The 27,598-nt window shown below is 41.8% G+C and overlaps 1 protein-coding gene across 10 annotated transcripts in view; it reads left to right on the top strand.

The window, feature by feature from the left end:
• FAIM (Fas apoptotic inhibitory molecule) overlaps positions 1–25,224 on the top strand; it is a 182,458-nt gene extending 157,234 nt beyond the window's left edge. Inside the window, exons 1-7 of one of the 10 annotated variants that reach the window (XM_066245481.1) lie at positions 3,837–3,965; positions 4,505–4,643; positions 8,284–8,342; positions 10,576–10,708; positions 11,053–11,281; positions 18,943–18,992; positions 24,906–25,224. In XM_066245481.1, the coding sequence (XP_066101578.1) occupies positions 4,629–4,643; positions 8,284–8,342; positions 10,576–10,708; positions 11,053–11,281; positions 18,943–18,992; positions 24,906–25,052 (633 nt within the window). In that variant the 5' untranslated portion in view covers positions 3,837–3,965; positions 4,505–4,628 and the 3' untranslated portion in view covers positions 25,053–25,224. Of the gene's footprint in view, positions 1–3,717; positions 3,966–4,062; positions 4,155–4,504; positions 4,644–6,441; positions 6,587–8,283; positions 8,343–10,387; positions 10,469–10,575; positions 10,709–11,052; positions 11,282–18,942; positions 18,993–24,905 lie in introns of those variants that run through there. The other 9 variants (XM_066245482.1, XM_066245484.1, XM_066245483.1 and 6 more) reach the window with 9 other exon arrangements.
• The last annotated feature ends 2,374 nt before the right edge of the window (positions 25,225–27,598 follow it).

Here is a 27,598-nt window from a genome sequence, read left to right as displayed (position 1 = left end):
CCACAGCCTCCTGGAGCTCCTCCTAGAGCTGAGGGAGAGCTTGGCCAGCATGAGACTGTGGTTATTGGCCCTGGTTCTGACCCATGAACCTCTGAGCTCATTTTAAAGCACTGGTGCTTCTTCCTTTAACACATAGGCAGTAGTCACACTAGAACAATCCTGGAAGGGCACTTGGAAATTTTAACTCTGTCAATATCAGATTATGTATTTTTCTCCTTTTATTTTGATCTCCATTCGTGCTGTTTACAAAGTAAATTCAGAAAATTAGCCAATCTATTGACAATTTCCTTTTCAAAAGGAGGCCAAATAACATGGATTATTGTGAATGAAAGCACTTTTTAGCTGCTCTCTTAAAATAAATCACTCGTGCCTGATCAGTGGTGGCACAGTGGGCAAAGCATTGACCTGGAGTACCAAGGTCACCAGCTCGACCCTGGGGTCACTGGCTTGAGCCCAAGGTCGCCAGCATAAGCCCAAAGTAGCCGGGCTTGCCAGTTCTTCCATTCCAAGGTTGCTGGCTTGAGCCTGAGGACACTGGTTCAGTCCCAGGTCAACATGTATAAGAAGTAATCAATGGATGCACAACTACGTGGAATGAGTTGATGTTTCTCCCCCCCCCCCCCCATTAGGTAGGATAGACAGTTATCGGGCAGGAAAAGGGGGGAGAGGGGTTTATCTAACCCACTGAATGAGGGAGTCAGCAATCTTAAGATCTGCCAAAACTGTTCAAACGGACTTGAAACCTTGTATGCTAGTCCCAATATCAGGGAAGGGAAACTTGAAACCCTATACTGTATATTACTCCCTATAGCAGGGAAACAGAGCGTTGAAGCTAAGAATATATAACTCCTAAGACCCCAATAGACAGGATGCTCAGACTAGCTAAGTTTGCCTGCTTGTGCCTTGTGCCAAGTGTATAGCTTTTGCTTAATAAACTGCTTGCTTTGTTTGAGTGCTGTACCCTGTCTGTCTCTCACCTGGATTCTTTCTCGAGAGCTTGACAAAAAACAAGGAGGGAGAAGTCCCAGGGACTCAGGTCATCTCTGGTGACACCTCCACTATATAACTTTTTTTTTAAAAATCACTGATATCTATGGGCAAAATGGTTAGAGGTCATTTCAGAAGAATGAGCAGCATCTAGGTACTTCCTGAGAAACAAGTAAACAATCTGTGAGAATAAAGTCAAAAGTAGGAGCAGCCTGAATGAATGAATATACTTTATACTCAATTTCAATACCTCTCACAATGTTTTGTTCAGACATTATTTCACCTGACCAGGTGGTGGTGCAATGGGTAGAGCGTCAATCTGGGACACTGAGGACCCAGGTTCGAAACCTTGAGGTCAGCCAGCTTGAGCGCAGGCTCATCCAGCTTGAGCATAGGCTCACTAGCTTGAGTGTGGGGTCACTGGCTTGAGCCCAAGGTTGCTAGCTTGAGCAAGGGGTCACTGGCTTGGCTGGAGTCCCCTGGTCAAGGCACACATGAGAAGGAACCAATGAACAACTAAAGTGCCACAACTATGAGTTGATGCTTCTCATCGCTCTCTTTGCGTAATTCTCAAAAAAAAAAAAAAGACTCTTTCTTCCCATGACTATTTTGTCTGGTAACAATTCACTATTCCTAGTCAGTGTCCTGGGTCTAGAGAATGTGTAGGTGGAAAATGCAGCGCAAACTGGTATGTTCCTTAATTACAGGTATCCCAGAAAATAGACCCAAAGAGAAAATAGCAGCACAAAACAAGTCATCTGCAAAATTACAAACTGCCTTGCCTATTCTGGGTGCAGACTTGGGTGTACTGTATAAGCTCACTCTGGTGTCCCTGAGCAGAGGAGCTTTCCAGGCCTGAAGACAGGGCTCAGGTTTTTCTTCATAATGAACACTTTTCCAACAAAGCCCTATTAACATGAACTTTTCAAATTCCAGGCCCAGCTCCACATGTTGGTCCTGCAATTCATGACGGACTTTGGGTCTCTCTATAATTTGGTGTAAATATAATCACTGGGTTATTGTAAGAACTATAGACAATGATATACAACAGTGGTCCCCAACCTTTTTTGGGCCACGGACCAGTTTAATGTCAGAAAATATTTTCACAGACCAACCTTTAGGGTGGGACAGATAAATGTATCACGTGACCAAGACAAGCGTCAAGAGTGGATCTTAGATGGATGTAACAGAGGGAATCTGGTCATTTTTTAAAAATAAAAGATCGTTGAGACTTAAATATAAATTAAGCGGAAATAATGTAAGTTATTTATTCTTTCTCTGCGGAGCGGTACCAAATGGCTCATGGACCAGTATGAGTCCACGGCCTGGGGGTTATGGACCACTGATATACAAGACATATAGCAAGCATTCAATAAATTACACCTACCTGGCCCTGGCCGGTTGGCTCAGTGGTAGAGCGTCAGCCTGGGTGCAGGAGTCTGGGGTTCGATTCCGGCCAGGGCACACAGGAGAAGCACCCATCTGCTTCTCCACCCCTCTCCCTCTCCTTCCTCTCTGTTTCTCTCTTCCCCTCCTGCAACCAAGTCTCCATTGGAGCAAAGTTGGCCCTGGCACTGAGGATGGCTCTGTGGCCTCTGCCTCAGGCGCTAGAGTGGCTCTGGTCGCAACAGAGCGACGCCCCAGATGGGCAGAGCATCGCCCCCTGGTGGGCGTGCTGGGTGGATCCCGGTCGGGCGCATGCGGGAGTCTGACTGCCTCCCAGTTTCCAACTTCAGAAAAATATAATAAATAAATAAAATAAAAATAAATTACACCTGCCTGACCAGGTGGTGGCGCAGTGGATTGAGCATCTTACTGGGACACAGAGGACTCAGGTTTGAAACCCCGAGGTCGCTGGCTTGAGAGCGGGCTCATCCGACTTGGCGAGGAGTCAACAGTTTAGTCACCAGCTTAAGCAATGGGTCACTCGCTCTGCTGTAATCCGCCCTCCCCTCCCCGCCCCCCCCCCCCCCGTCAAGGTACACATGAGAAGGCAATCAATGAACAACTAAGATGCCACAACGAAGAATTGATGCTTCTCATTTCTCTCCCTTCTTGTCTGTCTGTCCCTATCTGTCCCTCTCTCTATCTCTCTCTCTGTCTTTGTCACTAAATAAATAAATTACACCACAAGCAACCAATGAACAGCTAGAATGAAGCAACTACTTCTCATACTCCACCCCCTCTCCCGGTATAATCAATACATAAAATCTTAGGGGGGAAAGAGGAAAAGAGGGGGGACACTAAGAAGGATAATTACAGGTGCTGTAAGTCTTAGGGGCCAAGATAATTTTCCTTAAGAAGTGATCAATGTGAAACAATCTCAACAAAATAGACGTTACCTAAGGGAAGAAGCCAGGAGCATTGCAGAGGTCCCTGGGCGGGAGGGGTTTTGCACCAGTTGAGTTCCTAAATGAAGTCGGGTAGGCGAGACGGGGGGCCTTTTGCCTCCCATAAGACGCTTGGGTCTCTAAACTTAAGAAGTAATCAGAACCCATAAAGAGGTTTCAAGGAGCGAATGCAATGATCAGATTGACCTGCCCAGTGTCTTCAGCGCAGGCACAGGGTCTGTTTTTGCCCACCAGTTAGTTATCAGCCCCAGCGTCCAGCCCAGCACCTGCTAAGAGCTGGTTGGTAAAAGCACTGTTGGCATGGTAACGGCATGCAGCGCGGGGCTGCGTTTCCTGAGTGGAAGTTGAGGAAGGGCCTCTGCCCAGAGCGCAAAGCCCTCCGCTGAGGCAGCGGGCGGGGCTGGGTCCCCGGTGCGGGGAGGCGAGTGGCGGCCTGCGCTGGGCAGGCACCTCCGGGGACCTGGAGCGCGGCAGTCCGCGCGCTTGGTACTCGCGCTCGCGGAGCTTCAGTTACAACGGAAGCTGCGTCTGCTTCTGGGCGAAAGGAGAAGGCCTCGCGGCCTAAGCGCCCGAGTCTGCATCGATCCGTGGCGTGGCCCAGAGCCTCCCTCGTTCCACGGCCTACAGGTGATACCCACGGCCAGGGTGGGGCGGCCCGGGCCGGCCCCCGGAACCCGTGCGCGCAGCGGGGGCGGCCCCTCCGCAGCGGGGGCGGCCGCGATCTCCTGGAGGCAGAGGCAGTGGCAGTGGCAGCGGCGGGTGGGCGGCGTCTACACGGCTGGTGGGCGCCCGCGGTGAGGCACCCCGCCCGCCAAGGTGCGTTCCGGGCCTCTCCGTGGCGTCCCGACCGCGGGCAGAGGCTGGGACCCGGGGCCCCTTCCCGGCCAGGCCCTGCGACCGGCCGCTCCAGCCTCCGGCCTCGTCCCCACTGACAGCTAATACTTGTGGCTGTCCACAAAGTGGAACAGAAAAGCGCAAGGAAGGAAGCACCCCGGAGACAACCCGGATTAATATTAATGCGTATTTCCTTCCTTTTCCCTGTAATCCTGATCAGACCGTGTTTTTGCAGGGCCTGGGTCAGAAAGTGCTGTAAATTGGCTTTCTCTTAATACATCACCTGCATCTACCCGCAGCTTTACGTGTTTTTCTACGTTTCTTTTTATTAGACCGCACTAAAACTGATCGTGTGTGCCAGGATGACCTCTGCATCCATCCCCGGCGTCTAGCTCGGGCTTGACCTTCGGTTTGTTGAGTTACAGGATTGTGATTTATTGATGGATTCTCTCCCTGATGGTGAACATACAGGTGGTTTTCAGTGTTTAGCTGTTACAAAAGCCATTTGTTAGCACTGTTCTGTCTGGGGTTTTTTGAGCACCATTGTTTACAGTGACTTCTTCATGTAAGGCTTGTAGTATAAATACATTGCAGAATGCTCTTTAGAAGAATTATTCTCGCGTTTTGTACCTCCGCTAGCATTTGAGAGTACCTGGTTTGATGAACTTCCTGACCGACTTGATTGTAGGTTTCAGAGCGTCACAAGGGACTCAGGGAGTAAACTGTCAGCATCTGTTTGTGAAAGGGTGACCTGACTTGCGGCTGGCCTTACCTAGAGCATTTGCTGAAAAAGGAACTAGAGTGTATGAGAATCTTAGTAATTTTAAAAACTGATTTAGCCTGACCTGTGGTGGCACGGTCGATAAAGCCTTGATCTGGAACGCTGAGGTCCAGGGTTCAAAATCTGGGGCTTACCCAGTCAAGGCGCATATAGGAGAAGCAACTACTATGAGTTGATGCTTCCTCCTCCTCCCTCACTTTCTCTCGTCTCTCTAAAATCAATAAATAAAATCTTTTTAAAAAAAGAAAATAAAAAAAAAACTGATTTAGGTTTAGCTTGGACAAACCACTACAGTCCCCAATATGGTTAAACCTAAGTTAATGCAAAATTCAAGCTAGGGTTAGATGATGGAAATGTTTTATGTTTAAGTCATACTCTGAAATATGGGTGCTGGATTGCAAGGGAAAGGATTTTAAAAGATTATGGTTATGGGTAGTCACTAGATACTCAAAAAGCTTTCTTTGAAGTCTTGTGAAAGGCTTCAAGTGAGTGACATTGTTCTCATGAGTGAAAATAAATGGAATATGTTTTTCATCCTTTTCATTTACATTTTTAAAGTTTTGTGCTAAAATATTCTCTGTCACAATCCTTTTCCTGTGGATTGAGCCCTGGCAGGGCTAGGATCCTTTCTCTGTAGGCCCATGCTATTCTTTATTACTTCCCTCGGCTGTGCTGTAATCACCTTACGGTCTCCAGTCGCTGACTCAGGAACTGGCATATAAGTGACTGATAATTATCAGCATGGTGGATGAATTTAGAATATAACATGTGTTTATTAAGTCCAATTTGTAAAACAGAGATCTATGTATAACAGTGATTTCTCATTCAAATGAGTAAGGTAGAAATTGGGAACAAGGACAGCTGTGATCATCTCTTGATTTTAAGTAGTATCACATTACAAGAAATGCTACTGGCAGGGCACCTGAATCTTTTTTTTTTTTTAAATAACGTTGTGGCCCTGGCTGGTTGGGCTCAGTTGTAGAGTGTTGGCCTGGTGTGTGGAAGTCCCAGGTTGGATTCCCGGTCAGGGCACACAGAAGTGACCATCTGCTTCTCCACCCTTCCTTATCCTCGTTTTCTCTCTCTCTCTCTCTTCTCCTCCCACAGCCATGGCTTGCTTGGATCAAGCAAAGTTGGCCCGGGGCACTGAGGATGGCTCCATGGCCTCACCTCTGGCATTAAAATAGCTTGGTTGCTGAGCAATAGAGCAATGGCCCCAAATGGACAGAGCGTCGCCCCCTAGGGAGCTTGCTGGGTAGATCCTGGTTGGGGCATATGTGGGAGTCTGTCTCTCACTTAATAAACAAACAAACAAACAAACAAACTTTGTTAGTATATAATTCATATACCATATAATTTACCCACTTAAAGTTTACAATTCATTTTGGGGAGTATATTACAGTATTACTTTTTTTTAAGTTGTGGGAAAACATATATGACATAAAGTTTGCCACTTTAACTATTTTTTTTATTTATTCATTTTTTTAGAGTGGAGAGGGAGAGACAGAGAGAGAAGGGGGGGAGGAGCCGGAAGCATCAACTCCCATATGTGCCTTGACCAGGCAAGCCCAGGGTTTCGAACCAGCGACCTCAGCATTTCCAGGTCCACGCTTTATCCACTGCGCCACCACAGGTCAGGCTTAACTATTTTTAAAGTGTTAACAATTCAGTAATATTAAATTACTGAATCATAACCACTATTTCCAAAACATTTTTATACCTTAAACCGATATTCCATAAATAAATGTTGAATATATGAATGTTGATAATTTAAAGAATTATTATTTAAATGTTATCTTGATTTCTAATCTCCCTTTTAATTGGTTGTGTTGTCTTATATACCTATGTGAAAAGTTATTATAATTAAGATGGTACCGTGCTTTATTTTAGTATGATAATACTTGAAGTACCTTATAATGGAAAATGGGGTGATTCTTTCAAGTTTGAATGCAGAATTACTGAACTTTCTAGAGTCTCTAGAAGTTGTAGAGAAAAATTTAATGATATCCCTAAGTCCCCTCTCATTTGCGAAGGATGCCTTATCCGAGTTGATATGCTGTTTGTCTTACTCTATTGCTCTGTGTTCTCTTTGCTGTCACAGTTGTAGGACACTCTCTACTTTCATAGGATATATGCTAGGGCTTCCTAAGACCAGGAAAATCTACATATTTGTAAGATGCTAAGAAGAAAAAGAGGGATTTATTTTAGGTACAAAGTGTTTTTGAATGTTCATCTAGTTTTTATTCTAAAATTCTTAGCTTTTTTGGCAGTTATATAGCTTTTATGGATGCTAATCTCTCCCTTAATATCTTTAAAAAAACCCAAAAACCCCCTGATTTGTGGCTCTGGCTGTTTTAGCCAAAGAAGGTTGGTGATCTCCCATTTTTAACATGGAGAGAGCATCCTTAGGCATCTATAGGGAGAAGGCAAGGTGAAGGTAGATCTTGGGAACAAAAATTAGTGAGCCTATTTTTTAGTAGGTTTTGCAGTGGTGCAAATGTTAATCTCAAATCTTCTAATGTGAAGGGTTTCCTATGTATATGAGTGAATCAGTGCTTCTGATCTCAGTAAACTTAATTAGCATTACAGCCCAGTTACTGTTTAGTTAATTGCACATGAGTGCTGGGCTCTAGTTTTGGCGTGGGCCCTACTTGTGACCTGAGCAAACCACATATCTTTTGTGGATACATTATTGGCACTAGTAGTTTAAGTGGGCTTGAATAAACGGATAAGTTTGCTCTTATAAAGCAAACTAGTATATTTTTGGCTGCTTCCTGCAAACTCAAATTTCTTTGAAGTTATCTAAAAATTTTTTTTAAATTATATATTTTACCATAATATAGCCTTCTAAAAGTTAATATAAAGATTGCATTTTAAATTTGTTACTATCTGTAACACTGATTCCTCCAAAAAGATGCATTCTGTTTATCCTGGACTTTTATGTGTTCGCTGGCCTACTGCCTCATACCCTTGGGGGTTCTTCCGCCTCAGTTTGAGAAGCATGGGACCCAGAGGACCTCTAGGTCTCTTGAAGTTCTGATGTGGTATAATCCTTGAAACAAATTAGAGTTTATTCTTTAGTTTTAGGAAATTATAAATCCATAACATGGAAAAATATGATTTGCCAACTTGCGTGACTTAACTTCTTTCCCTAAGAATTCGAGGTCGCAATGCTATTGTATGTAAAAGCTCTTTCATCAGAACTGCATGCAATTTAAGAAATAGATTGCAAAGTTAGAAAAACCCTTGACAAATGTTATCTTTGTTGCTCTCAATCTTTCTTGCCTGCAATTTTTCTTTTTTCTTTCCTGGCTGCTAATTGGATTAAAGACTGTTTTGCCTACCATGGCATCTGGAGATGGCAGTCCTGTCTTTGAAGATGATGGAAGGTAAATGTCTTGCATTGCAATAAAATTAACTTTTGAAACTTTCAAGATTGTTTTAATCATTCAGAAGAGTTATTTATCCAGGCTACTTTTTAAAAAAACACATTTTGTCAAATTGCAGAATTCATGGTTTTACTTTTCTATGATATAGAACAAGAGTAGTAAATACCTGGCATGAAGGTGGATACCACTAACATGGCATCCTTTATAGGACCTAGATGTCAGATCTCCAATCCCACTCAGCCCATAGTTCTTGGCAATCACTTCAAAATGATATAAAACCCATTTAGTATCTCTGATTTAGAGCATACAAAGGAGATTAGAGGGAATGAAAAGTAGAATGTAGTTAAGGGAACAGCCTCTGGAGCTAGAGTCCTAAGCGTAAATCCTATCTGCCACTATGGTCATTATGATCTTAGATAATCCCTTAGTCCAGGGGTCCCCAAACTACGGCCCCCTGAGGCCATTTATCCGGCCCCCACTGCACTTCCAGAAGGGGCACTTCTTTCATTGGAGGTCAGTGAGAGGAGCATAGTTCCCATTGAAATACTGGTCAGTTTGTTGATTTAAATTTACTTGTTCTTTATTTTAAATATTGTATTTGTTCCCGTTTTGTTTTTTTACTTTAAAATAAGATATGTGCAGTGTGCATAGGGATTTGTTCATAGTTTTTTTATAGTCTGGCCCTCCAACGGTCTGAGGGACAGTGAATTGCCCCCTGTGTAAAAAGTTTGGGGATCCCTGCCTTAGCCTCTCTGAGTCTCAGTTTCTTCCATAAAATAGGGATAATAATAGTACCCATCTCCTGGTAAGGATTCTATGAGTTAATATATGTAAAGCTCTGCCTGACCTGTGGTGGTGTAGTGGATAGAGCATCTACCTGGAACACTGAGGTCTCTGGTTCTACACTCTGAGCTTGCAAAGTCAAGACATATATGGGAGTTGATGCTTCCTGCTCCTCCCCCTCTTTTCTCACTCTCTCTCTTTTCCTCCCCTCTCTAAAGTGAATAAATAAAATCTTTAAAATATAGGCCCTGTCCGGTTGGCTCAGTGGTAGAGCATCGGCCTGGCGTGCAGGAGTCCCAGGTTTGATTCCCGGCCAGGGCACAGAGGAGAAGCGCCCATCTGCTTCTCCACCCCTCCCCTTCTCCTTCCTCTCTGTCTCTCTCTTCCTCTCCTGCAGCCAAGGCTCCATTGGAGCAAAGATGGCCCAGGCGCTGAGGATGGCTCTGTGGCCTCTGCCTCAGGCGCTAGGATGGCTCTGGATGCAACAGAGTGATGCCCCAGATGGGCAGAGCATCACCCCCTGGTGGGCGTGCTGGGTGGATCCTGGTCGGGCGCATGCGGGAGTCTGTCTGACTGCCTCCCCGTTTCCAGCTTCGGAAAAATGCAAAAAAATAAAATAAAATAAATAAATTATATATATATATATATAAAAGTTCTTACTGTGTGACTGGCACACAGTAAGCACTTAATTATTAGGTATGATCATTAATGCTGGCATAAATGTCACTTCTCTCAAAGCCAAAAACCTGTATCAATATAAAAATATTATTTATCTGTTATATTTGTATTATATGTATGTCATTTATATAGAATACATTATAGATGTTATATTTTATATTAAAATGTTTTTAAATTGTTCCAGAAACTTCTGACTAGCATCCTTTTTTTTAAAGATTTCCTATAGTAATGACAAGAGTTACTATTTTTCGTAACATTTTAATATTTATTATAGGACATTTCTTCCATCACTTCTCTTTTTCTGTGTCTTACTTCAATAAATTAGAACCTTTTTTGTTAAAATTAATTCCTAGTCACTGGTCTAAGTAGAACAGGTTTGTAGAATTCTTCTTTTGGAGTGATAGGATCTGAAAAAGAAAAACCAAAATTAATACTATGCTTTTTAAATGAGAGGAGGGAGAAGTAGTGACCTTTGCGAACATTATTCTGTAGCTTAGCTTAGAATACTATCGTGGATAAACTGATAGATTCTTAATCCTATTAATATTAAGGTGACTTTGTTTGGAATTACCCAACTGTATACTCATACAGAGTAGTTTCATCTTAAAGGAAGAGTACAGAAGACAGACAAGATAGCTACATGTACTGTGAGTAGGGTTTCTTAGGTAACATCACTGTAATTTTAGGGGTTTAAAAAATCTGCTACTTTTATCTTGGAAGGATTAACTTGCTATTTTGGCTGATTGTAATTGCTGTAATTTTATTTTCTTAGCTCTCCACATAACCTGGAAAAAATGACAAATTGTGTAGCCACTTGGGAAGTTGCTTTGAGTGATGGAGTCCATAAGATTGAATTTGAACATGGGACCATAACCGGCAAACGAGTGGTATATGTAGATGGGAAGGTAGGAAAAAAAACATGTTACTTTGTAAACATGGTATACAGAGAAGGTTGGTTTTGTTAATGTAGATTCTTCATATGTGAATTTAAGCTTTTCTTTTACTAAATTGGTTAATCTTCATATTTTGGCCTGTATCATTTTGCTGTACAAAGAAATCTAATAATAGTTATAGTATTCATAGACTATAACATCTAATACTTAAACTTAAAATGACTTCAAAAACCTTTGCATTACAAATTAATAAAATTACATCTAATAAGCATTGTCATCTGCTTACTTTAGTTATATTATAAATACTAAATTTTCTTTTATTTCTGTGTTTTCAATTTTTCTATTTTATTACTTAGGAAGAGATAAGAAAAAAATGGATGTTCAAATTAGTGGGCAAAGAAACCTTCTATGTTGGAACTGCAAAGACAAAAGCAACCATAAATATTGATGCTGTCACTGATTTTGCTTATGAATATACTCTGGAAATTAATGGGGAAAGTCTCAAGCAATATATGGAGAAAAGGTCAAAAACCACCAATACTTGGGTATTACAATTGGATGGTGAGGACTTTAGAGTCGTGTTGGGTAAGTGATTGCTGTTTCTGCAGAATTTATTGGTATTTATGATGGCTGTTTAATTAGTTTCTCTAACTGTCTAGATCATTTATGGTTGCCTTGAATGGGAGAGAGTGTAAGTGCAGGTGTATTTTTAATGTGTTCTCTGTGAATGAAGTATTTCTTTAATTTTAAAACATAAGCCTGGTCATATGGTAGTGCAGAGGATAGAGCGTCGGACTGGGATGCAGAGGACAGAGATTCAAAACCCTGAGGTCTCCAGCTTGAGCACGGGCTCACCAGCTTGAGCATGGGGTCATTGGCTTGAGTGTGGAATCACAGACAAGACCCCATGGTCACTGGCTTGAGCCCAAGGTTGCTGGCTTGAGAAAGGGGTCCCTGGCTCGGCTGGAGCCTCCAGTCAAGGAACATATGAGAAAGCAATCAATGAATAACTAAGGTGCCACAGTGAAGAATTAATGCTCATCTCTCTCCCTTCCTGTTTTTCTGTCCCTTTCACTGTCTCTGTGTTTCTCTTGCTAAAAAAAAAAATTAAATAAATTATAAAACAAACATGAGAACTAGATTTTATAGTGATGGATTTGAGGATTATAAATGGCTTTATTTTATTTTATTTTTTGTTACAGAAACAGAGAAAGAGAGACAGAGAAGGACAGATAGGGACAGACAGACAGGAAGGGAAAGAGATGAGAAATATTAATTCTTCATTGTGGCTCCTTAGTCTCCTTAGTTGTTTATTGATTGCTTCCCCATATGTGCCTTGACTGGGGGGCTACAGCAGAGCAAGCGACCCTTTGCTCAAACCAGCGACCTTGGGCTCAAGCCAAGGACCTTGGGCTTCAAGGCATTAACTTTTAGGCTCAAGCCAGTGACCATGGGGTCATGTTTATAACCCCACACTCAAGCCAGCAACTCCCCACTCAAGCTGGTGAGCCTGCGCTCAAGCCGGATGAACCCACACTCAAGCTGGCCACCTCAGGACTTTGAATCTGGGTCCTCTGCATCCCAGTCCAACACTCCATCCACTGTGCCACCACCTGGTCAGGCTATTTTTAGCTTTTTTTTTTTCTTGCGGGATAGAGAGAGACAGGAAGGGAGAGAGATGAGAAGCATCAACTTGTAGGTGCGTCACTTTAATTGTTCATTGATTGCTTCTTATACATGCCTTAACTGGGGGGCTACAGCCAAGCCAGTGACCCCTTGCTCAAGCCAGCAACCTTGGGCTCAAGCCAGCAACCATGGGATCATGTTGATGATCCCACCCTCAAGCCAGTGACCCAATGCTCAAGCTGGTGAACCTGCACTCAAGCCAGTGACTTCAGGGTCTCGAACCTGGGACCTCAGTGCCCCAGGCCGACACTCTATCCACTGTATCAACATTGGTCAGGAGGCATTTGGACATTTTAGATTCATCAGTAAGAAGGGAATTTTTTTCTAAGTAGCAAGAGGGTTAGGACTGCATCAGATAAAGTAGTGTAATAAATAAGTAACAAGCCATTGAATTTTAAGTTACATTCTGTTGTTACAGATCGCCATCTGTGTTCTCAGTTTCTACTCAACCTCAAAACTTACAAGACAAATATTTACTAATTACTACCTTTTCTCTCTTCTGGTTATTCCTAGTATTTCCTCCTTATATCTCTACATTAAGACTGTTTAGATCATTTTGATAATTCATTGTTTCATTTTCTTAGATTATATTGAGTACCCTATCAATGGCAGTTAGTATACCAGGACCTAGTCCATTCCTTCAAGATTCTAGAATCTAGTCCAATGCTGGCAAATGCCTTTTTATTTTTATTTAAAGATTTTATTTATTCATTTTAGAGAGGAGAGAAAGAGTGAAAGAGAGAGAGGGAAAGAGAGAAGGGAGAAGAAGTGGGAAGCATCAACTCGTAGTAGTTGTTTCCCATATGTGTCTTGACCAGGCAAGCCCAGTGTTTCGAACTGGTGACCTCAGCATTCCAGGTGGACGCTTTATCCACTGCGCCACCACAGGTCAGGCCTGGCAAGTGCCTTTTTAAAAAAAATGTTAAAGGATGAAAAATGTATTGAAAAATTGGGTAAATTTGTCTTGAAAAGTTTCTTATGGTCTGGCTTTTGTTGATTCCATTCCTGTGATGTCCCTCTGTCTTTAATATTTCCTGTAAACTGGTAGTTTACTCTGAAGAATTGATCAAATGTAGGTTTGTTTTTTTTCTGGAAAGACCGCTTCATAGTTTGTTATTAAAGAAACACATGGTATTATCAATTTTTAACCACATTTGCAACCATTAATACCTAGTGCCTATATCCATTAATACATTAGCAATTATCAAATGGTGATATTCTGATTTTATCACTCTTTATTCATTAGCTGAAATACTTCTATAATGAGAAACTTTCTGTTATCTGCTATTTGATTATACAGATGTACAATTTGTATAAGAAATGCAGGAACTGCTTGTTTTCCCTTTATTTGTCATTTTTCATAATGCTGAACTGGCTTCTGTTCTCCTCCAAAAGGTGATCATTTAGGTTTTTAAAAATCATTATTCACTTATGAATTTAAATATTTTGATGGATTTCAGTACATTGTCCCATTTTTGGCCTATGGGATGCTCTTTAGTCTGGATCCTGAGTCCTTCTGACACATCCTCAGTAGACTTTGATAGCTTCTTTGCTTTCTGGTATGACAAAATGTGTTAGGCTCATTTTGAACATTTTCTGCCCAGACCTGGAATCACCCATTTCTCCAAAAAGACCTGATTTTTGTTTGAGGAAAATAGTATTTAGAGAGTATAATATGGGCATACCTTAAGGATGTGCATTAATTATTTTTTTATATTTTCAGCTGATAGAGCAAGGAAATTATATAGATAGATGGATGGATGGATGGATGGATGGATAAACCTCATCTAATATCTGTATGTTCTTTCTTCCACACTAAGAATCCTTCTCAAGGTCACAGAGGATGGTGCAATTAGAATATAATTACTTATTTGTTTTGTGCCCCATTACATACATAATAGTTTCCATTAACAGCACAAATACTACCACCATTAATACAATTACCAGCCATGGCTAGACGGCTTGGTTGGTTAGAGCATCATTCCAATGCACAGAGGTTATTGGCTCAGTCCCTTGTCAGGGCTCATATAGAAACAGATTGATGTTTCTTTCTCTCTCTCTCTCTCTTCCTCTCTCTCTAAAATCAATTAAAAATTTTTTTTATTCAGTGAGAGGAGGGGAGGCAGAGAGACACTCACATGTGCCCTGACCAAGATCTACCTGGCAAGTCCACTAGGGGGCGATGCTCTGCCCAACTGTAGCATTGCTCTCAGCAATGGAGCTCTTCTTAGCACCTGAGGCAGAGGCCATGGAGCCATCCTCAGAACCCAGGGCCAACTCACTCCAATCAAGCCATGGCTGCAGGAGGTAAAGAGAGAGAAACGAAAGGGGATGGGGTAGAGAAGCAGATGGTTGCTTCCCCTGTGTGCTCTGACCAGGAATCAAACCCAGGACATCCACATGCTGGGCTGACAATATACCACTTAGCCAACCAGCCAGGGCTAAAAAAATTTTGTTAAAGAGTTTAAAATACAATCACCAAAAAATTTTAAACTTTTTGCATATTATTTTCCATTTACATAGTGCTGTATCTATGTTGACAGAATATATAGCCATTCTATACTATGCTCTGTTCCTTCCAACCCATATTTAGTTCTCTCTTTTTTATTTTTGACAGAGACAGAGAGAGAGAGTCAGAGAGAGGGACAGATAGGGACAGACAGATAGGAAGGGAGAGAGATGAGAAGCATCAATTCTTCATTGCGGCACCTTAGTTGTTCACTGATTGCTTTCACATATGTGCCTTGACTGGGGGACTGCAGCAGAGCGAGTAACCCCTTGCTTGAGCCAGCGACCCCACATTCAAGCTAGTGAGCCCATGCTCAAGCCAGATGAGCCCATGCTCAAGCTGGTGATCTCTGGGTTTTGAACCTGGGTCCTCTGTGTCCCAGTCCGATGCTCTATCCACTGCACCACCGCCTGGTCAGGCCCATACTTAGTTCTATAAGTAAATATTTACTTACTGTTTTCAAGTCATTATATTACTCCTCTATTTTGCTTCTCTGAAACTTGTTCTCTAGGACATTCCTTAGAATTAACATTGCCTGAGTTCTGTTTTTTTATTTTTTATTGATTTTTAGAAACAGAGGCCAACAGACAGAGATCAATTTGTTGTTCCACTTATGTATGCACCCATCAGTTGATTCTTGTATGTGCTCTAACCTGGGATGGAACCCACAACCTTTGCATATCATGACGACGTTCTAATCAACTGAGCTATCTGGCCAGGGCCTGTACATGTATTTTTGAATAGGTGATATATAATTCAGAAATCAAAATGATATAAAAAGATACATTGAGAGATCTTGCTTCCACTCCTGTCCCTGTTCACCCTGCGTACCCTATAATAGCCATTTAAAAATTTTTGGTTAGTTTATTTTGTTCATTACATTCCACATATAAGTGAAATTATAATGTACTTGTCTTTCTCTGACAGGCTTATTTCATTTAGCATAATATTTTCATTCATCAATGCTGTCACAAAGATTAAGATAAAGATTTCCTTTCCTTTTTTATGGCCAAGTAGTATTCCAGTAAGTAAATGTACTACAGCTTTTTTATCCACTCATCTACTGAAGGACATGTGGGCTGCTTCCAAATCTCATCTATTGTAAACAGTGCTTCAGTGAACATAAAGGTGCATATATTCTTTCAAATTAGTGTTTCAGGTTTCTTCGGGTACATTCCCAGAGTGGAATTGCTAGGTCATAAGGCAGTTCCATTTTTAATTTTTTGAGGAATCTCCATACTGCTTTTTCTACATCAATCTGAATTCCTACCAACAGTGCAGGACGGTTCCCTTTTCTCCACATCCTCACCAACATTTATTCTTTGTTGATTTATTGATGATAGGCATTCTGACAGGTGTGAGGTGGTATCTCATTGTGCTTTTAATTTGCATTTCTCTGATGATTAGTGACATTCTGCATCTTTTCATTTGTCTGTTGGCCATCTGTATGTCCTCTTTGCAAAGTGTCTATTCAGGTCCTTTGCCCATTTTTTAGCTGGATTGGTTGTTTTTGTTGTTGTTATTGTTTTGGTTTTGAGTTTTATAAGTGCTTTATAACTTTTGGATATTAACCCCTTATCAGATGCATCATTGGCAAATATGTTCTCCCATTCAGTGGGTTGTCTTTTCATTTTGTTGATGGTTACCTTTGCTGTGCACTTTTCATTTGATATTTATTTTTTTCTTTTGTTTCCCTTGCCTGAGTGATATATCAGAAAAAAATATTGCTCCAGGAAATGTCTGAGATAAGACTGCCAATCTTAATAGAATCCTTCTAGTGTTTCTTTATTCGAATTCAAGCAAATATATTTTATTTCTTATATATAAAAGCACCTTTGTTATTAATTTATTAGTATATGCTGAAGATTCTTTTATATAATTACATAAAGAATATTCTCATACTTTTTAAAAATAACTACAGAATAAATTTAAATAGTAAATAAAATAGTTGAACTCAATCCCAACTGATGGGCACTTGGGCTATTTCTATTCTGTTCCTGTTAGAAGCAGTAGTGAATGACTTTGTTAACATGCCCCTTGGAATATAGTGTACATATCTCTTTAGGACCAATTCTCAGAAGTGGGAAAGTAGGATTGCTGGGTCAAAGAATAATTGCATTTTTAGTCTTGGATTTTGCCAAATTGTCCTTCATGATGCTTTAACCATTCTGTACTCTCACTGCCTGTTTCCCTACAAGTTCTCAAGACAACAGAGCATGCTGTTGGATTTTTGATATTCTGCTAGGTGAAAAGTAGTATTTCAGTGTTATTTTTATTTGCCTTTCTCAAAATTGAGTGAGATTGAGAATCTTTTCATGTGTTTAATGTCCTTTTTGAGTTTCTTTTCTAATAATGCTTGTTCATGTCCCTTGACCCATTTTCTTGTTGTTCCTCTTTTTCTCCTTGATACAAGGAAGGAGTCCTCAATTACTAAGATTAGCCCTCTGTGGTGTGAGTTTTGAATATTTTTTTCCCAGTTTGTCATATTGTATGACTTTGCCTATGTGTGTTCATGGTTTTGTTTAATCATGCAGAAGCCTTTCTTAGTTTTATGTAGTCAAATTTATTCCATTTTTTAATGGCTTTTGGATTAATGGTGTTCTTCAGGGACATGCTAATAATAGCTTTTGTAGAAAATCTGAGCACATGCGCATGTTCAGTAGGTATACTAAATACAATTCTGATTTTCACCACCATTGTGGTTTCTTTTAGCATTGTGTCATCTGATCATGTGTTGGGACAAGCTGGGTTTCCCTGTGGCTGTGACTGTAGATGCTTCCTACTCAGGCTGCCACAGGGGCGTCCCACCCAGGTTTCTTCTCTCTCTCCTCTAGCCCAGCTTAAAGTCCTTTCTCCATCTCAATTGAAGCTCTCTTCTCGAGGTGTGGGGAGGAAAGAGTCCCCTTTAGACCATGTTCCAGAGTAGACAGCCTGTCAGTGTTAAGCCAGACTGGCACCTCAGCCTTGAGCCCAGACAAGTTTTTGGTGCCTGGACTCCTTGTGCACACACAGGTCATGCATCTCAAGGCTTCATTATTCCCAAACCTCATCTGGTAGCTTGACAAGTGCAGTTTTCTCTCCTGCCCCTCACCAGGACACGAACACTCACAGGTCTAGGGACTCCTCTCCCCAGAGGGCACATGGATATTTGCGCATGCGCACACATATACCACCTCCTGGAAATGAGCTGTGGTAGCTGAACGAATGCCCAGGTGTATTGTGGCAGCACTGTGCTCTGTTGTGTTAGCACCATACTTAGCACAGTTCACCAGGTACACCAATAGATATATATTTATGATGAATAAGTTTTCCCTAAAGCAAAACCATTATAGAAATGAATAGAGCTTATTGCCCTGTCCAGTCAGAAACTTAAGGTTAAATTTCTAAACCTGACATGCTGTCTATCCTGTATGAACCCTGTGGTAGCCCCCTTTTTTTTTTTTTAAGATTTTATTTATTGATTTTACAGAGAGGATGGGCAGGGGGTGAGAGGTATAGTTGCTTCACTTTCGTTGTTCATTGCTTGCTTGCTGTATGTACCTTGACTGGGCAAGCTCAGGGTTTCAAACTGGCAACCTCAGCATTCCAGGTCAAATGCTCTATCCACTGCGCCACCGCCTGGTCAAGGCAGCCTTTATTGGTGGTATTTTTGTGCCATCATCCATTGGGTCAGGGTGAGAGGCAGGGGTAATCATCTAGTCATGGACATGGAAGGACATTAAAGGACACGGGGAAAAGTCCCTTTTCATGCTCATTTGTGTGCATCCTCCTTTTATAGATTGTGCTTCAGTATTTATTTTGTTTGACAAGTCTTCATCAATTTGTATTGGGGCCATGATTCTCTCTGTAAAATTTGTTTTGCTTTGTTTTGATTTTGCCTGTGAACAAAGAATAATCAGTTTCTTTAAATTTAGAAGAATCTCAAACTTGTGATAAGTTAATGGACTTTTTGGAATCCATCGCATCAAAACTTTGTAAAAATACTAAATAAAAGAGTTAACTTTATCTTCAAATCATAGATAATAATTTTTTAAATTTGTTTCTTTTACAGACAAAAACACTATGGATGTATGGTGCAATGGTAAAATAATGAAAACAGAGGTAAGTTGATTTTTTGATATCTTGTCACACCATATGTGTAAGTTACTGATGATATGTTGCTATGTTTCTTAATTATGAAGGTTTTATAATTAACCAAGGTCTTGTTAAGTTGAAAACAAAAAAAGAGATAAATTACTCCGGACTCCAGAATCTGAAGCTCTTTCCCACAAAGTGTTTGGGGCAGCAAGAGTTTGAAAACAATTTACATGTAAACTTGCACCAACCTCACACTATACCTTTCTTTTCCTGGGCCAGCCTCTAAAAAAGAGTTCTCCCATTAGAAAATTCCTCCCCCAAAAGTTGGGTACTCCTGTGTTTATCCATATTAATGTGGTGCTTCATAGACCACTGCTTCTCAAATGTGCATGCATAGTATCACCTGGGGTTTTATTAAAATGCAAATTTTAACATCTCCTCAGCTGATGCCAGTACTGCTGATCCATAGGCCACACTTTGAATAGAAGGCTTTACAGTACCATACACTCAAAACAGAGGGTACTTGTGTAAAAGCAAAATTTTTGAAAAAGAAATGATGCACATAATGTCAGATGATGACACAAAGACAGATAGGAAAAGGAACTGTCTCAACCCCCAGAAAACAAGTGGAACTTACAGACTAATGGTGCCAAAAAGCTACTCACCCATTGTGGCCAAGCAGGGTGAAATCCCCATGTAAATCCCAGTGTGGCACTGGCTGGATGCTCGACTGGTTGGGGCATCCTCCCAGTGTGCCATGGTTATGGGTTTGGTCCCCAGCCAGGGAACAGATCAATGTTTCTTTCTTTTTTTTTTTTTTTTTGTATTTTTCTGAAGCTGGAAACGGGGAGAGACAGTCAGACAGACTCCCGCATGCGCCCGACCCCGACCGGGATCCACCCGGCACGCCCACCAGGGGCTACGCTCTGCCCACCAGGGGGCGATGCTCTGCCCCTCCGGGGCGTCGCTCTGCCGCGACCAGAGCCACTCCAGCGCCTGGGGCAGAGGCCAAGGAGCCATCCCCAGCGTCCAGGCCATCTTTGCTCCAATGGAACCTTGGCTGCAAGAGGGGAAGAGAGAGACAGAGAGGAAGGAGGGGGGGTGGTGGAGAAGCAAATGGGCGCTTCTCCTATGTGCCCTGGCCAGGAATTGAACCCGGGTCCCCCGCACGCCAGGCCGATGCTCTACCGCTGAGCCAACCGGCCAGGGCCCAGATCAATGTTTCTATCTTTCTCTCTCCCTCTTCTTGCTTCTCTCTCTAAAATTAATAATTTTTTTTTAATTTTTGTAACCCAGACTCAATTTAATGGAATTATCACATGCTACAGAATACTGGGTATATAAAAACAAGAAAGAAGAGTCTAGAAAGTTCTAACAAAAGTGAATTGTATGTTTGTACTAAAAGTAAAAATAAACTTGCAACCTAGGTCATTTATTTCAGTGGTCCCCAACCTTTTTTGGGCCACAGACCGGTTTAATGTCGGAAAATATTTTCACGGACCGGCCTTTAGGGTGGGACGGATAAATGTATCACGTGACCAAGACAAGCATCAAGAGTGAGTCTTAGATGGATGTAACAGAGGGAATCTGGTCATTTTTAAAAAATAAAACATCGTTCAGACTTAAATATAAATAAAATAGAAGTAATGTAAGTTATTTATTCTTTCTCTGCGTACCGGTACCGGTCCACGACCTGGGGGTTGGGGACCACTGATTTATTTTTATTTTTTTTATTTTAATTTATTAATTTTTTTTTTTTTTAAATTTTTTTTTTACTTATTTACTTTTTTTTTTTAGATTTTATTTATTCATTTTTATTAAAGAGAGAGGGGAGAGAGAGAGAGAGAGAGAGAGAGAGAGAGAACAGGGGGAGGAGCTGGAAGCATCAACTCCCATATGTGCCTTGACCAGGCAAGCCCAGGGTTTCGAACCGGCGACCTCAGCATTTCCAGGTCGACGCTTTATCCACTGTGCCACCACAGGTCAGGCTAATTTATTAATTTTAATGTGGTGACATTGATAAATCAGGGTACATATGTTCAGAGAAAACATCTCCAGATTATTTTGACATTTGATTATGTTGCATACCCCTCTAAAATTAATAATTTTTTAAAAAGTAAAATGAAATAAAATGCCCTAGCCGGTTGGCTCAGTGGTAGAGTGTCGGCCTGGTGTGTGGATTTTCTAGGTTCTGTTCCCAGTCAGAGCACATAGGAGAGGCTCCCATCTGCTTCTCTATCCCTCCTCCTCTTGCTTCTCTCTCTCTCTCTCTCTCTCTCTCCCTCTCTCACTATCTCTCTCTCTCTTTCTCTTCTCCTCTCCTCCTGCAGCCATAGCTCAATTGGAGCAAGTTGGCCCCAGGTGCAGCTCCAGTTGCAACAGAGCAAGGGCCCCACATGGACAGAGCATCGCCCCCTAGTGGGCTTGCCAGGTGGATCTCGTTCGGGGCACATGGTGGTGTCTGTCTCTGCCTTCCCTCCTCTCACTAAATAAATTTTTTAGAAAATGAAATAAAATAAACCCCTGTGTGCTTGGCTCTTGCTATCAGCTGCTTGCACTCTTAATGTTGTGGATGGAATGAATATAGGAGTGAATTTCAAGCTGGAATGAAATAATAGTAATGTATGTAGAATTTTACCCCTGAAACCTATATATATAATTGTATTAACCAATGTCACCCCAATAAATTCAATTAAGAAAAAGAAAGAAATAATAGTGGTGTAGTATGCACAAAGGAGGGAGTGGAAGCAGTGGAGACTGTTTTGGGAAGCAGGGAGTGTGGTACTAGGAGCTGAAATCACTGGGTAGAAGCGCTCATGTGTTACGGGGTCAACTGGCAAGCCAGTGGTTTCTGCTTTCTATGCTGGCTTCAGGTGCACCGGGCTAGAGAATGAGGCGCTCTCTTCTCTAGTCTCATTTTTAGCTAGTTGCACAATTGTAGTTGCTGCCATTACTTTCTGTATTTAATAAAAGGTATAGGAAGGTGAGATGAGGTGCGTGGTCTGGAATGAATTTATTCAGTGTACCCAGAACCTGCCGGGTCTTGTAGCTATCTGCTTCTGAGAAAGTGGCCAAGCCAGAAATTAAGTTACTAGGATGAATGCTTTTCTGTTTCTTAGTCCTAGTATTAATTCTGGAAGGGGAATTTAACCAGCAGTCACTTAGAACTGATCCTCAGAGCTTGCACCACTCTCCTCTGAGTTGAATGTATTGATTAGGACTTCTTTTATGCAGAGAGGCTTGGAGAGCTCTTCAGTATTTTATAACCCCTTTGGAACAGCTTTGGTTATCCCTAACACGGAGTGGGTACCTACTGTGTGCCCAGTGCCACACCGAGTGCTCCTTCCTGTTCTTACTGTCCTACCCTGGAACCCTCTAAATGGAGAATAACAGTTTTGAACCACCCTCAAAGGGATTTTCCAGTGCAAATGTAGAGAATATTGTTTGATGATGTGGATGTAAATAAGTTGAAAATAATGTTCATCCACAATGTCTGTTTCTCAGTAGTTGACAGGAAACCACAAGTGTGTGGACACTTCATGACCCAGCTGCCTCCTCACTGCAACTACTGCCTGGTTTGCAGGGCAGTTTGGCAGCTCTGTGCAGGGCAGCCACCTGCTCTTGCTGCCTGGGACGTACAGCTTATCTCCCCTTTTCCTTTTTATCTCCAAGCATCATGACCAACACTATGTTGGTCAAATTGCCAAGAAGCTACTTAGAGGGGCTGTATTACACAACCGTTGTCCTACCCTCTAAATTGATCTTTACAGAAGTATGACTTAAAGGCATTTTTCAAGGCTCAAGAGAAAAAAGTGGGAAGCCTGACCTGTGGTGGCGCAGTGGATAAAGCCTTGACCTGAAGAACTGAGGTCGCTAATTCAAAACCCCGGGCTTGCCCGGTCAGGGTACATATGAGAAGCAACTCTGAGTTGAAGCTTCCTGCTCATCCCACCCCTTTCTCTCCCTCCTCTCTCTAAAATCAATAAATAAAATTTAGAAAAAAGAGAGAAAAATGAAAAGAATACACTGCACACTAGGAGCAGGCTGGTCCTTTTGGAGGTGTTTAGAACACCTCCCAAAAAGAGGTATTGGCCAAATTCTTCTCAGAGCTAGGAAAATGCTTCTCCTCCTGATGCAGCCTGTGCTTTGTTTGGTTAGATGATGTTAGCTACGGGACCTTGTCCTGTCTGCTTTGGCTTCCAGGAAGCTCACAGCCAAATATTAAATCTGTCTGGGGTTTCTTTGCTTTCTGAAATAGTTCATTTTTATCTTCTAATCTTTCTCTTCTTCCTTCCTTTTCTTTGCCCCTATCCTTTACTCCAGATCAGTTCTATTCAATAGAAATGTAACATGAGCCACAGATGGGAGCTTCAAGTGTAACTTTTCTAGTGGCTATAAAGTTTTAAGATGAAGTTTATTTTATAATATATTTGATTTAAATCATTCTATCAAAATAGTATAATTTAACATATAATCAATATAAAATGTTTTCAGTGAATTGTTTTACATTCTTTGTTTCATACTAAGTATTCCAAACCGAATATATATTTTACACTTTAACAGTATACCTTAGCCTGACCAGGCAGTGGCACAGTGAATAGAGTGTCGAACTGAGACAGAGGACCTAGGTTCGAAACCTCAAGTTCGCAGGCTAGAGTATGGGCTCATCTGGCTTGAGCACAGGCTCACCAGCTTGAGCGCTGGTCGCTGGCTTGAGCGTGGGATCCTAGACATGACCCCATGGTTGCTGGCTTGAGCCCCAAGGTTGCTGACTTGAGCTCAAGGTCACTGGCTTGAGCAAGGGGTCACTTTGCTAGAACCCCCCTGGTCAAGGCATATATGAGAAAGCAATATGAACAACTAAGGTGCCCCAAAGAAAAATTGATGATTCTCATCCCTCTCCCTTCCTGCCTGTCTGTCCCTATCTGTCCTCTCTGTCCCTCTCTCTCTCTCTCACTAAAAAATCAAAACCAAAAACAAACAAAAAACCCCAGCATACCTCTTGTCAGACTCACCACATTTCAAGTGCTCAATTTTGCTACATATGGCTAGTAGCTACTGTATTGAACAGAGCAAGTTTAGACTTAGTAGTGTTTGATTTTATGTGATCTGTATATTTTATTGTAAAGCCACTTTATAACTGGAGGAATCAGATTTTCAGAGTGGTTAAGAACACTGCGGACCTTGGCCAGTTGGCTCAGTGAATTAAGCGTCAGGCTAGATGTGCAGACATCTTGGTTTGATTCCCAGTTGGCATACATGAGAAGCATCTATCTGCTTCTCTTCTCCTCCCTCTCCCCTTCTCTCCCTCTTCTCCTCCCACAGCCAGTGGCTCAATTGGTTCTAGCATTGACCCTAGGTGTTGAGGATGGCTCAGTTGTTCTGAGCATCAGCCTCAGGTGCTAAGGATAGCTCAGCTGACTCAAGCATTGGCCCCAGATGGGAGTTGCCAGGTGGATCCCAGTTGGGGTGCATGTGGGAGTCTGTCTGTCTGTCTCTCCTCATCTCACTTTATAAAAAAAACCCAAAACACTCCATCCCTTACTGACTAGGGTCTTCAGCAAGTTATTTAACTACTCTATGCCTCAATTTCCTCATTTATAAAATGAGTATAACAGTGCTTCTATTAGGGTTATTGTGAGCATTTTATTTTTGAAAATATTCTGTATCTGCATAGCATGTTTCAGACACAGAGCCATGAGGTGTATGGGTTTTTTTCCCCTCTGACACTTAAGATTCTTAAATTGTAGGGAGTACAAATAAAAAACTTTCTATTCACAGAATTTAAAAGCAACTAAATACAAGTTTCTAATTTTAATTTTGCAAAGCTTAACAATTAACTAATATGAACTTCATTATACTACCTTTTAGATGTGTTAATGCTAGACAAAGAGAAATGTTTCTGAACACTAATTCTTCCTTCTTTTGTTGGCCTAGGGTGAGTTTGTAGATGATGGGGTTGAAACTCACTTCCATTTTGGGAACCATGACTGTTACATAAAGGCTGTCAGTAGTGGAAAGCCGAAAGAAGGGATTATACATACTCTCATTGTGGATAATAGAGAAATCCCACAGATTTCTTGAATGACTTCATGTTAATGAACAATCTTAAAAAGTAACAGTCAAGACTTATTTACGTTTCTGTGGTAATTAAATATGTTCAATATGTACTTCTTGGCACATTTAGTCTGCCATGTTTTTATTTTTTTACTTACTGGAAACTGCAATGTACTATAATAAACACTATAAAATAAAATTGGTGCTCTTTGATTTATTTCTAAAAATGGCTATCTTATGTTTCTAACTTGTGCTAAGTTGTCTCTAGGTCAAAGCAGCTGGTACATAAGGATATAATAATTATTTTAATTGGAGAAAATGAGAAACATTTTCTATCTGGAAGTTTAATATTAAGGAAATGTCAAATAGTGTCACATATACACAGGTGGGAAAAACTATATTTACAGTTAAGAGTACACAAAACAGTTTATTCTTGTATTAATTATTATATTATTTATTTGTATTATTTTGTATCCTTACTTATGAACTATCTTTTAGGAAATGACAGCTGGTAATTTAACCTACTTCTATCCATCCCTCTATTCCAGAACTAATCCTTCGACTGTAGCCTTTCCTTTATAGCAGTACAAAATATACAGTAGATGGACAAGGCTCCCAGTCATCCCTTCAATTTAACATAGCGTCTACTTTCTCTAAGGAGCTCTGAGGTTGGGGACTACACACTATAATATCCTGCAGGTCCTAAGATGCCCCTCACAGTGAAATTCACAGTACTGAAGCTCACAGAAGTCTGGGCTGGAGATACACATAGGGGCATCATCAGCCTATATGGGCATACCTCAGAGAGATCGTGGGTTCACTTCCAGACCACTGAAATAAAGTGAATATTGCAATAAAGAGAATCACATGAATTTTCCCCCCACACCATGTAAAAATTGGACATACTGTAGTCTATTAAGTGTGCAATAAAAATGTCTAAAAAATGTGTATACTTAAATTAAAATACATGTTATTACTAAAAATGTTAACCATCATCCGAGCCTATTGGAAAAATTGGGTCAACAAACTTGCCTGATGCAGGGTTACAACAAATCATCTTTGTAAATGTCTACAAGCACAATGAAGTGAAGCACAATAAATCAAGGTACACGTGTAGAGAAGATTTAAAGTAATGAGAATGGATAACATGAACTAGGGAACTTACAAAGGGGGAAAAAAGCCTAAAATTAATCCCTGAGGAGCCCAGCATTTGAGACCAGGTAAAGGAAAGGGAGGTCTTCACTAAGTACGGAAATCCTGAAGCTTTAAAACAAAAGACAGACATGCTTGATTATTTAGAAATTTAAAAGTTGTATAGTAAAAAAATACCATAAACAAAGCCAATATACAAAATAATATCTTGGGGAAGATATTTATAATGTTGGTGACAGGGTCACAAATACATAAATATGCAAGTATATGTGACAGGACAATATGAATGGTCATACAGAAAAAACCAACAATAGAAACAATCACAGGGATACAGATGAAGAGTTCATTAGATGTAGAGCTATGTTAAAGATGTTCAAGGTGGAGTGACGTCACGGAAATGGCGCCGTGAGCAGCACGTCCGACAGATCTCCCCTAAATCACAACAAATTTATCAACTAGAAACAGAAAAATTTATCCTCGGAGCATTCCGGAGTTCCACACAAACTGAAAGCGAAAGGACTGTTATCACTTGAATCTGAGAGACGAGGGTGTGGAGGAAGCTACCGCAGGGACATTCATTCAAGCCGCGAGGGAGTGCGCCTGTGGTGAGTCAGCCCACACTCGGGAGCCACGAGCAGCCGCGGGCGCGCGCCCGGTATGGTTGCAGAGCGAGCACCGCCCACACTCCGGAGCGCGAGCAGCCACCGGCGTGCCCGATCTGGTTGCAGAGCGAGCACCGCCCGCTCCAGAGCGGCGAACCCGGTCCGGTTGCAGAGCGAGCACCGCTAACGTTCCCAGTGGCCCGCGCACTGCGAGTGAGAGTCGCCAGCCACCGGTGCCCAGAGCACCCCATTTGCACGCGTGCCCTGGGCATTCCACACGCCCAGAGCGCCCTACTGGCCCGCACACCCAGGGTGCCCCATTATCCTGCGCCTGGTGCGATCCAGCCGCCAGCGGCAGGGCGAGCGGGAGAGGCACCAGGGTGGTCTTCTACTTGGGAGATTCTCTCCGTGGGCGGGGCACCTCACCCAGCCATTCAAGCTAACAATCAAGCGTTGGGGGAGGGGTGCGCGCAGGCAGCCTAAAATACCTTCGGGAGCACAGCTGCAACCCAATCACTGAAATTAGCTTAACCCATGAAATCTGCGCACCCTCGGTTCTAATTGATAAGATCTCTCTCAGTTCAGCGACCCAAGACAAGAGGCGTGATTTTTTTTAGTGCCTCTCGCTAAAGGGGCGGGGGCAACTTCTGACTGATAGAGCCTCCATATTCAGGGATAAACGCTAACAAGAAGGACTTGGCAGATAATAAGATCTATACCACACTAGTCGCAAGCAGAGACTAGTGCCTCTTCTTCCCAGCCAAAACAGGCTACAAAGTGTGGAAAGCCTGGGTTGAGAGGTCCAACTGAATGCTAGGC

This window comes from Saccopteryx bilineata, chromosome 10, assembly GCF_036850765.1.
Source record: "Saccopteryx bilineata isolate mSacBil1 chromosome 10, mSacBil1_pri_phased_curated, whole genome shotgun sequence".
In the NCBI taxonomy this organism is placed as follows: domain Eukaryota; kingdom Metazoa; phylum Chordata; class Mammalia; order Chiroptera; family Emballonuridae; genus Saccopteryx; species Saccopteryx bilineata.
This window is presented reverse-complemented; position numbering and strand designations above follow the sequence as displayed.